The following is an 11,522-nucleotide window of genomic DNA, read 5'->3' as shown; positions in this document are numbered from 1 at the left end:
AATGGAAACTTTAGGAATTTCCATAGTGACCATCTGATCATATACTAAGTTCAACTTTCATTTTACTAGCGTCTGCCCAGCAGTACAGAGGTAAGACTGAATTCTGAGCAATCAGAACAGCAGCAAGATGAATAATAGCATGATTTCTGGAAGAAGTAATTTTTCCAAAGAAAATAAAAATTAGGTCTCCAATCTAGGATTCAAAAGATAATTTATTAGTCTGAGAAGAGGAGTCACACACTATACCTAGTAATATGCTTCTTTTATTTTTGTGCCTTTATCTTAAAAATATATTTAAACAAGAGACAAAGATAATATTGAATTTTCCCATAAACTTTGCTTTCTTATTTACAGTGTTACATTGTAAATAACATTCCATTATACACAATTAAAGACTGTGCATTACCGTATGTTCTCTTTACATATTCTTTCATTATATAGTACATACAGCACGAAGCTATGCAATATTTAAGCTTAGAAAAGCTTGAGGAAAGACGTACAAACTTTATCAATAAGACTATTATTTAAAAAGGTTCTGACCTTAATTCTTTGCTAGATTGTTTCACTGAAACCATTCTTTGTTAAAGAAAAATGCCCCGTATGAGGGATGAGAACAACAGTTTAAGTTGTCACAGGATCCACTTAAACTGGTTTACAAATAAAAACACTCTATCACTTATTACTGTTATTAAATGAAGCTCTACCACTGTCAAATCGTTTAAACAAGTAGATTTACTCTTCAGTTCTGACACATTACATCAACGACAGCTGGTACCTCTTTATGAAATTAAAAATGTTTCCTGAAACTTTAGGTTTTACTTGTAAACAGTTAAAGCACACATTTTGTAAAGATGATTTACTCATTCCTGGTCTTAGGTTATGCAATGAGGAGCTTCTAGGTCATCAAGGGAGAAGCAAGCACACACACACACACACACACACACACACACACACACAGAGTGTGCATACACATAACCCGCTCACCCACTAAAGGCCCGCGTGTCACTAAGCACTAACTACGGCAGCACTTGTGTCTTGAGCGGTGCACGAGGTTGCAATAGGAATTATAAAATAAGAAGATAAAACACCCAACTTCAGTTAAAAACCAAAAAGCTCAGGTTCTGAAATGCTTCTCAGACGCTTCACGCTCAATCCAAAGGGTCAGTTCACTGGGCTCTCCAGGCGGCAAACCCCACCTTCGATTGCAACGGACTGTCCTGCCACCGCACCAGGAGGGAGTCTTGAAATGTGAGTCTGCAGAGGGGGAGACAGGAGAATGTCAGAGGTGCCAGTGGTGTCCCCACATATCCAATAAAAGTGGGGTAAACAGTAGAGTGTCACGTCTTCACTTTGCTTCTGAGCATCTATGCTGATGATGACTATGATGATGGTAACATTTAGGTACTGGAAGATCCTGTTTGTTCAAATCACTCAGGGAATATTTACTGAGCAACTGTGGCATGCCAGGCATAGCACTAGTAACTAGAGATACAGAGGTGACCAAGATAGACAAGTTCCCTGAAAGTGCAGAATGCACAATTTAATCATATTCATAACAATAACAATTTTAATGCCTACTATATCAAGCATATTCCAGTTATCTGAAAACTAATAGTTTATAAACTTTTTGTCCTCTGGACACATAAAGTAACTGAAAATACTTAATTCGTATTTATACTCTCATTCCTTAAAGGATTTAAGTAGCTTACAAAAATCAGATAATTCAATAACCTAAAGTGAGAAATTGAGAAAAAAGGAAAATAAGAGTTTAGAAAATAAGGCAGACAGAAGTGAGGTTAACACACAGAATCTAGGCTAAAGGCTTCTGTACATGTGCCGGAGGCACCTGCTGCCCTGCCTCTCAGTTTCCAGCAGCCTAGAGTAGGTGAGCAGTGCATGCAGTGTACAGGATCACAGCAAAGCACGTGCTCAGATGAAAACAAAACCATCCCTGGCACGGAGGCCAGGGACCCACTTCTCTTGGCTTCACAGAGAGGGCACCGCATGTAGAGGATGAATGAAGACATCAGCCACACAACAGGGAGTTTTGCTGGGTTGGGTGTTACAATATTATTCCAAGGAGGCTGAGGCCGGAGGCTGGAGGAAAAGACAGGAAGTGCTATTCCACAACGAGTCAGGATGATGTCAGCCAGGAATTTTATTTTGGTGATCTGGCTGAATCCAGGGATAGATAAATGTCAAGAGTTTCTAAGAAGAACAGAGGGGCTACATAACATTCAGGTAATACTCTCTAATTCTGCATCTCTAAACAAGCTTTTCCTAAGAACTGAACCATGGTGAGTTCAAGTCCCCAGAGGGAGGTTGTGAGATGCAGCTAGTGAGCTGGCCAGGCCTAGGATAGGACTGACATCCTTTTATGCAACCAAAAATGATGCAAGCATATGTTTTAGATGGAATTACCCATAAGCTAGTTGGTTCATAGTCTGAGGGTGGACACTATTCTTGGGGTCTAACTGCACAAGCCTAATTAGAATAACTGATGTAAGTCAACAATTTGGTAAGTTCTAGAGAATAGGAAATGTTCTGTGGGTACTTAGTTTTTATGTGAGCAAGTCAGGAAGCAACCTGTACCATACAGGAGTGAGGTCAGTTGACTTTGGAGTGTAAAGCTGGGCAAGGCAGGTCTCTGTGGTACCTCCTGGGATCCAAGTTTCCCTGAGTTCACTCACCAGACCCATGCCTCTGGGAACCATGTCCCAGAATCTGGCCTCACTACTGCATATGACAGCCAAGCTTGGGCCTTACTACATGAATATATTATACCTGAGAAGTCCATAGTAAGACAAACTGGTGGATCTTTTGTTTCTTGTGATGCCTCATTAACCTAGCAGGAGGAGTGAGAAGAGGAAGTGTGTGTTTCAGCAACCAAGCAGCCCTTGTCACGACAGGCAAAAAAACTAAATTCCACCATTCCCAGGGTTCAGTGCTGGTGGGACCATTTTTACTCTTTCAGTAATTCATTAACATGAGGTGAGAGAGAATTTCCCCCTCCCCAGGCATCATCTATCATTTTTTTTTGTTTTTGTTTTTTTAAGGTCTTCCTAAACCGAAAGATCCTGACACAGTCAAAGTCCCACAGCCAATTTCAACCCTAACCTCACCCCCTTCAGTCATGAACACAGTCATGCAGCTATGACCGGGATTAAGAATAAAGCAGAACCACTGTGGAAAACAGTATGGTGGTTCCCCAAACACTTAAACATAGAATTATCATACAATCCAACAACTCCACTTCTGGATATGCATCCAAAAAAAAAAAAAAGTGAAAGCAGGGACTCAGATATCTGTACATCGATGTTCATAGCAGCATTATCCACAATAGCCAGAAGGTGGAAGCAACCCACATGCCCATCAGTGGATGAATACGTAAACAAAATGTACATGCACACAATGGAATATTATTCAGCCTTAAAAAGAAATAAAATTCTGACACATGCTACAAAATGGATGAACCCTGAAGACATTACGTAGGTGAAATAAGCCAAACACAAAAGGATACTGTGTGATTCCCCTTGTATGAGGTACCTAGCAGTCAAATTCATAAAGACAGAAAGTGGAAGGTGGTTTACAGGGGCTGGAGGCAGGAAGGAATGGAGAGTTAGTATTTAATGTGTACAGAGTTTTAGTTTGAGAAAATAAAAAAGTTCTGGAGATGGATGGTTGTGATGGCTGCACAATGTGAATGTACTTAATGCCACTCAACTATACACTTACATGTGGTTAAAATGGTAACTTCTATGTTATGTATATTTTACCATAAATTTTTTTTTAAAGATAAAATGGAAACAACAATTTCCTACCTGGTCCAGAACAGCTCTCCATAAGAAAAGGAGCTGGCTAGGAATTAATCCACGATACAGACCCCCACAGGAGAAACATTTACACCTCCAAGTTCTGCTCACAAATACGCTGAAATTTTCTAATCAGGTTAGTTAAAATATTTGTCCTTAAGAGAGGGGCTCACAGGAAAACCTGTCCTCGGATTTCCCGCAGAATCAGGGAGAATCAAACAGAACCCCCTAAACGTTCTGATGGTTCAGGCACCAGAGGCTACTGAGAATAAATTATTGTGGAAAAGATTAAGGAATGACAATATGTCCAAGAAGATGGACTGCAAACTGACCAGGAGATGTTGGTCATGAAGCAACAGATTTCCTGCTGACCAAGAAAAAAGCCCAGAAATGGAAGGAGGAAATTCTTGTCCCATTGACCAGGGGACTTGACAGCAATCTCCTGAAGTTTACAAAAACACAGACAGCCAATTCAAACTCAACTCTAACGCTCTCACCCCTATGAAATTTACGATAGAAGAACATGCAATAAACTGAATTAAACCACAAAGTGTGAAAAAGAGTTAAGAAGGAAAAGAAAAAGAGACTGAAAAAGATACAATAGTCTAGAGGTATTTATTAACAGCACTTGGGCAAAATATGACAAATACACATTTAGATTTGTATAAATTGAGCTGTATACTCTAAACAGAAATGCTCAACTAGACAAACTATTTGTTAAGATTAACTTCTCAGGACTCTCCCTTCCTTAAGTCATCATCTACTCCAGGGGGATTTTCCAATTATAAAACACATTAGTATTTATTTATTTATTTATTTATTTATTTTATTTTAAATTTTATTTTGTCGATATACATTTTGGCTGATTATTGCTCCCCATCACCAAAACCTCCCTCCCTTCCTCCTCCCCCCTCCCCCCCAACAATGTCCTTTCTGTTTGCTTGTCGTATCAACTTCAAGTAATTGTGGTTGTTATATCTTCTCCCCCCCCCCCCCGCCGGTTTTGTGTGTGTGTGTGTGTGTGTGTGTGTGTGTATGATATTGGTGTTGAGGAAAATAAAATGGTTAACCATCCAAATGTCAATATTTCACCAGTTTAATCCATCAACATGATCTTCTGACTCATCACAAAATAAGTGATCTTACTCAAAAAAAGTTTGAGCCAATATGTATTTGAACCTTTCTGTGGAGACTTCAACGGGGCATCAAATCATATAAACAGTGAGAGTTGTTTAAGAAAATGTTTTATATGAGTATTTATCTCCAAAAGTTCTTTTTAGAGAAGTGGGTTTGAAATTCTCTTGAGCCTAAAAAGAGACCACTTTCTACAATGAACGTGGATGTCAGCATTTAAAAATGCAACAAGTATTTTAATATTGAATGAGTGTCTAAGGACTGTGTAGACTCTAAGGTATCTCACAAGCAGAAGAACTTAACATAAGCAATTTTTATTGAAATTTGAAACTAATGAGAAACACATGAAAATGATAGATGAAAAAGTAGAATACTGATCTATTTTGGGTCATCTTCCCCACTCCTTGCCACATGCCCTGCTCATACACCTCTCTGTGATTCCATGTCTCCAATATCCTCTTTCTGGTTTTTTCTCAAGGAAAGACTTCCTTGACCAGGTCCCTAACCAACTTAGAAGCTGTTCCTCTAGCTCCTATAGCACCCCCATCTGAGTATTTTTCATCCGATGATATAACTCTCTTGGTTTGGGTTTGATTTTGAGTTTTCAGGTCTCTGTAATTGAAAGTCACTTGGAGGTAGAAGCTCATCATACACACACCTCAGTATTCCCTGGATGTGTCAAAGTGCTCAACACAGAGGCACACTCTGGAAACACTTGGTGAGTAGAGAAGTGACTAAAATAAACCCTGCAGGTCTGTGTTATGTACACACAAGGAATCTCAAGTGTCTGAACTAGTGTGACCAATTAGTTTGGCTGACAAGTCAACCAAACTAGTTTGACACAGTCAAGATTCTTCTTGGATTTCTTTTTAAAAGTACTGACTGACTAAATTTTTCCACTTTCCAGTTGATAATGCTGTTAAAGCAGAAGAGGGAGCTTTATATTTCTCAGATGCAAACAGCTCCACACCAATGGAATCCAATGGCCTTGTAGCTGTAATTTCCTACTTTCTTGCTAATTCCCTGAGCAGCACAGACAAATCCTACAAAACACTCTCAAAAGAACTACTAACTTGTAAAATAAACTGACTATTCGAAGCCAATATTCTTAGGACTATGTCTCTTTACAAAATCAAACACATTGTATTGGTAACATATTTAGCTTGAGGATTTCAAAATGAGAAAGTTAAAGAATAAAATAATATAGAAATTATATAATTACTTGATATCCTAATCACAATCTAAGTAGTACCTGGGATTTCCCACCATTCATACTCACATTTTAAAATCTTTTAAGACCACCTGAGTGACTGCTCTTGTGCGGTTTCTAGGAAAACTACAAACATGCTATTTAGTTTTAAAATCTCAAAGCCTTTATTTAGTGGTTATATTTTAATCTTCTGCCTCTCTACTCAACATCCAGCCATCTTTCCACTTTTAGGAGATTTGGTCTAGATCTTCCATGAGAGTCAAGGGAAGATTCTCTTAAACAAGTCATTATCTTCCTTTGGTGGAGTCAAGAAAACATCTAGACAGGCATAATCCAAAAAAAAAGCTCTTGGAAATATTTTGTTCACTGGTTTCATAATTCTGAGGGTTTGGTTTTCTTTTTAAAAAAAATATAGAGAACTTGAAGCAAGAGGAATGCAGGCATTTACAAATAGACAAATGACTGTGGAAAAACACTCGGCAGTGGAGAGACTTATGAAATAGCATTTTAAAACAGAGTGGAGATATTCTTATCAACCAGTGGCTAAACAAGAATGACACAATTTATCATGTCCAATTCTAAAGTTAATCTACAGAGGCATAGTAACGGCTATACGCATGGGTTGTAGAATCAGAATGCCTGCGGTTCTGGGCCATCTCCCCTTCTTCCCGAACACACAGCTAGACTACATTTCCTAGCCTCCTTTGCGTTAGGTATGGCCACGTGACTGAACTCAGGGCTGTGGACTGCGGTAATAGGTACCACCACATCCCTGGCAGAGCTTGCTATGCACCGTTCTCTATGTTCTCTCTCCATTGATCTTGAGGCCTGTGAGATGGAAAGAGCCCCTATCACCCCTTGGATAAGAGCCTTCAGCCAATCAGAAACCCCAAGTTTGGATTTTATGTAAATGAGAAACACACTTTTGTTGTGTTTGAGCAACTATACATTTAGGAATTTGCTTGTTAACAGCAGTTGCTGTTATTTTTGCCAATACTGGTTCAATCCAGGCCTCTGCACTTACTAGATGTGTGACTCCTTCTGGTTACTTAACTTCTCAGGCCCACATCTGTAAAATGGGTATAACTGTAGCATTTATCATAAGGTTAATAAGGACTATTTGAGATATTGCATGCAAAGAAATCACGCCTCAATAAATGTTAGATATTATTGTTCAAACACATAGCCATAGCATAGAATACTGTACACACAATCTCTATTACAGATTATTGGATATCCCAGAATTGAGAAATTCTGTTTGAAAAGTTTAATCATCTGCAAAAATAGAATGAGATATTTAAATGGAAAATTAACTGCATGACAAAAGGTATGGCTGAAGATAATGGATATTTTTAGGCCAGCATTTTTGATGCTGCTGTTTTGCTGTTACTAATAAAATAACTAACAGTTACTAAGTAGTTACTAACTGCTAAGGGCTTTGTACACCAGCTTGCTGTATCACTGATCTTCTAAGGTCCCAAAACAATCAGCTTAATGTGCTTGGGTGCTACAGAGAAAACCAAAGTGGTAGAATACTGGCAAATTGCCTTCTAATAATACGTAACATTGTTGGGAACACAAACACAGCCATATGAAATGATTAGAAAAGCATTAACAAAAGCATGAATACAAACTTGGGGTGGGAGGTGGGCACAATTCACTCCATAAAAGACAGAATCTTAAAGAGACACATAGTTAAAGCCAACAATGCTCCATAAGCTCTGGTCTCCATTAGTTCTGAGCTGAAATATCTCCTGCTCTCCCCTTGCCTCCTGCCATTCCTTAACCACGCAGCACACTCCTGCCTCAAGGCCATTAGATGTGCTGCTCTCACTGCAGAAAATTCTTCCTTTCAATGCTGGTGGGGCTCACTTGCTCACTTCTGCTGGATCCTTACTCAAGCACTACTTTCTCAGCAAGGTTTACACTGACCACCCACCTGAATTTCACCACTACCACCCTCTCCGCTTCAGCATTTCAGATAGCCTTACACCATCTAACCATTGGTCTATTTTGCTTATTTATCTTATTCATTGCCTGTCTCTCCCACTAGAACATAAGCTCCATGAGGGCTTGTTCACTGCTTTTTCCTCAGCACCTAAAAGATAGCTTGCACATAGTAGGAGCTCGGTACATTTGCTAAGTGAATGAAGGATTTTTTAAAAAATGGAGATGGGGGAAGTGAAAGGGAGAAAACCACAAATTAGACATTTTATATTTCTTAATTTTTATAGTTTTTGATTATAGTTTGTAAGTTAGCTATACATTTTTGAAGAGATTTGTACAAATTAAACAACCAACATGATATTAAGGTTCTTTTTTTTTTTTTTTTTAAGATGACTGGTAAGGGGATCTTAACCCTTAGCTTGGTGTTGTCAGCACCACGCTCTCCCAAGTGAGCTAACTGGCCATCCCTATACAGGTATCAGAACCCATGACCTTGGTGTTATCAGCACCACACTCTCCCATGTGAGCCACGGGCTGGCCCATGATATTGAGGTTCTGAACCTTAAATCTCTGAAAAGTCCACATATTTCCCAAGATGGATACAAAATGGAGAAATAGTATGATCTGACACTATCTGCTCATTTATATACCGCCGTTCAGCACACCTGTTACCCTCTTCCAAAGAGATCATTGGAGACGTCAGGAGACTAAGGAATGGTCAAGTGAAGGCTGTGTGCCTGTGTCTGTATTGTGTTATGCTGCATTCATGACATTTTGATGAATTCAAGACTAGGAGGACTATAGAAAACTCTAGGGCAAACTTGTTTGCTGGGCACTTTCCCTTCTGGAAAGCAGAACTCCAGCCTAGTGAGACATGAGTGCACTAAGCTCAATTTTATATTATCGTATGATTTTGAAGAAACAGATATCCCTTTTCTCTACCATTTTCCCTTCTCTTGCTAATTCTGCCTTATTTTTCAAATTGCTGGGTCCAGATAATGTTTATTTTTTTAGGCACTGGCAGTGTCACATGAACTTTCTCAATACAATCTGGAATAGTGTGTATATTTTAGAGAATAAAAACCCATTTAACTACAGGTTAAGCTTCTCTTCTGTATTTATCCACTATGCTACTTGGGCAATGTAGATGGTTCTGTGAGATGACCATATTGTGAGATGAGCTCACCTTATATCCTTAAATAGTGAATTCTTACCTGATGTGGTGATAGCTGCTCCTGACTTTCTTTTACCAGCATAAACATGATAGACCTTAAACGACCAATTATAGAGGGAAAGGTTGGGGAAGTGTGTCTGGTTAGTTTTTATTGCTTGTTTCTATTGTGGGCTTTTCCCCCCTCTCTAAATGGGTTGAATCAGGAGACACTGCCACCCCCCATCCTTTTCCCAGAAGTTCCCTGCCCATTGCTTTCAAGAGCCATCTTTCAAGGAGATACAACTTATGAATAAATATATTCTGAGCATTCATTGTGTGCCACATTAAACCCTGGAATGTAGTTTACTGCTCTAAAAATAGAGTTGGTTCTTTAGACCTCATCCTGAAAGCAGATGTACTCAACTAACTGACAGTTTCACGTGAACCTTCTCAATATAGCCCAGAATAATATGCATATTTTATAGAATAAAAACCCATTAAACATAGATCAAAACACCTGGGTGCTCACTTCTTAAAGCTGTGTGATATTGGGCAATGTAACATGAGAACTCTGAGTTAGACAATCTCTAGAGCATCCTCACAGAGTTTTAACATTCTCTGATGCAGACTTCATTTAGTTTTTGTATATGTTTCTAACAAATCCCAAGACAAGTATTTACTTCTATTCCATCATTGGCTTAAATTAAAAGTAATAAGTAGGCCAGGTAAATTTGAAGATTTAGTTCCCGAGTTAAATCAGAAACATCAACAGAATGAGGAATTAATTCCATATGTTAGTCATTTTATTGTATGTCACCCCTACCTTGTTTTCCACATTTAAAACAAGGGTGCCATAAAAGATCCACTGGCAAATGTGGACAAAAGACAAAGACAGCACAATGGTAAATTTCGTTGTTAGCACTGAAGCAGGCTATATAAAAGGCAAACAGTTCTATTGTTCTCGCATATAAGTATAATGTCCAAGGAGCCTTAAAATGAGATTAAAATGGTGTCTGATGAGAACAGAATGATGTTCCAGTCTCATGGCCACTCTGGGTCCTTCTCTTACCATGCCTACTGACACCACACTTCAGTCAGAAGCAACATCAGACAAGGGTTCCCTCATATTTAAAAGCCCTATGAAGGCACCCACATAAACATGGCAAACCCCACAGTACTTATTTTCCCACCACTCATGTGGAGAATTATCATGAATATTCCCTTTTGCTAAAGGTGATAAAAGCTTTCCACTATTCAGCAAATATGTATTCTGCACTTATTATGGGGGAACGGAAGAATGAAACACACATGGATCTTGCTCTGAAGGCAATTATGTCTTTGTAGAATGCAGAAACTAGTTCCTTGTGAAACTAGTTCCATGTGAAATCTTAATAAAAATAAAAAGTCCCTATATTTGCATAAAGCTTCACTTTCCATAGTGCTTTTGCATGGATGAGATCTCCTCAAAATACCCTGTCAGGTAGAAAGATGTATACTATGCCTCTTTTTCAGGTGAAAAAAAAAGCAAGACTTAGAATGGTAATGTGGTTTGCTTATGGTCAGAGAGAAAGTGGAAAAACTGAGATGTAAGTAAAAGCCTCTGGACTCCAAATTTAGGGCTCTCTTTACTCCCATGAAGTCTTACCATGAAGGAGGATTCTAAATGTAGCTCTGTTAAGAGACATAACTTTTACTACAGGAGGTTTATAACCAAGCAGTCTTTCAGGATAAAATAGGGATTGCTCAGAAAAGCTATTGCCACACATTTTAACAACAACTTTCAGGATGATTCTAGGACTCAGAGAACTGGGTTAGAGCCTTAACTCTGTTGCTGATGGATTGAATAGTCTGGACCTGGAAGTCTGAGCTGTATGGTTAGTTCAGTTGGTTAGAACACAGCTTTATAACACCAAAGTCATGGGTTTAGATCACTACACAGGCCAGCAGTCAAAAAAAAAAAAAAATGGAAGTATGGACCTGGAAGTCACTAAGTCTCTGGGTTTCAGCATCCTTATAGGTAAAAATGAAAAATTTGACACAACTACATTCAGATTCTTTCTGATTCTGACATTCTATATAATTTTACATTAGGAAGGCCCTCTAAATGTTATTTAAATAATTTTTTAAACCCACATGTCTAAATTTTCCTAGAATTCAGGTTATAGATTTTTTTTTTTTTTTTAGTAGCCCTTCTAAGAAATAATTAGACTCCCAATTGATTCTAGGACTTTGTCTCACCTATCCCTTATACCCAGTCTAAACCTTA

General features: G+C 38.6%; 1 protein-coding gene across 1 annotated transcript in view; it reads right to left on the bottom strand.

The window, feature by feature from the left end:
- Window positions 1-465: 465 nt before the first annotated feature.
- Window positions 466-11,522, bottom strand: part of TASP1 (taspase 1) — a 264,853-nt gene continuing 253,796 nt past the window's right edge. The window contains exon 14 of the mRNA XM_063108924.1: window positions 466-1,254. Coding sequence (XP_062964994.1) covers window positions 1,162-1,254 — 93 coding nt within the window. The 3' untranslated portion in view covers window positions 466-1,161. The remainder of the gene's footprint in view (window positions 1,255-11,522) is intronic.

This window comes from Cynocephalus volans, chromosome 1, assembly GCF_027409185.1.
Source record: "Cynocephalus volans isolate mCynVol1 chromosome 1, mCynVol1.pri, whole genome shotgun sequence".
NCBI lineage: Eukaryota > Metazoa > Chordata > Mammalia > Dermoptera > Cynocephalidae > Cynocephalus > Cynocephalus volans.
Note: the sequence above shows the minus strand (reverse complement) of the source record. Positions and strands in the feature narration are given on the sequence as shown.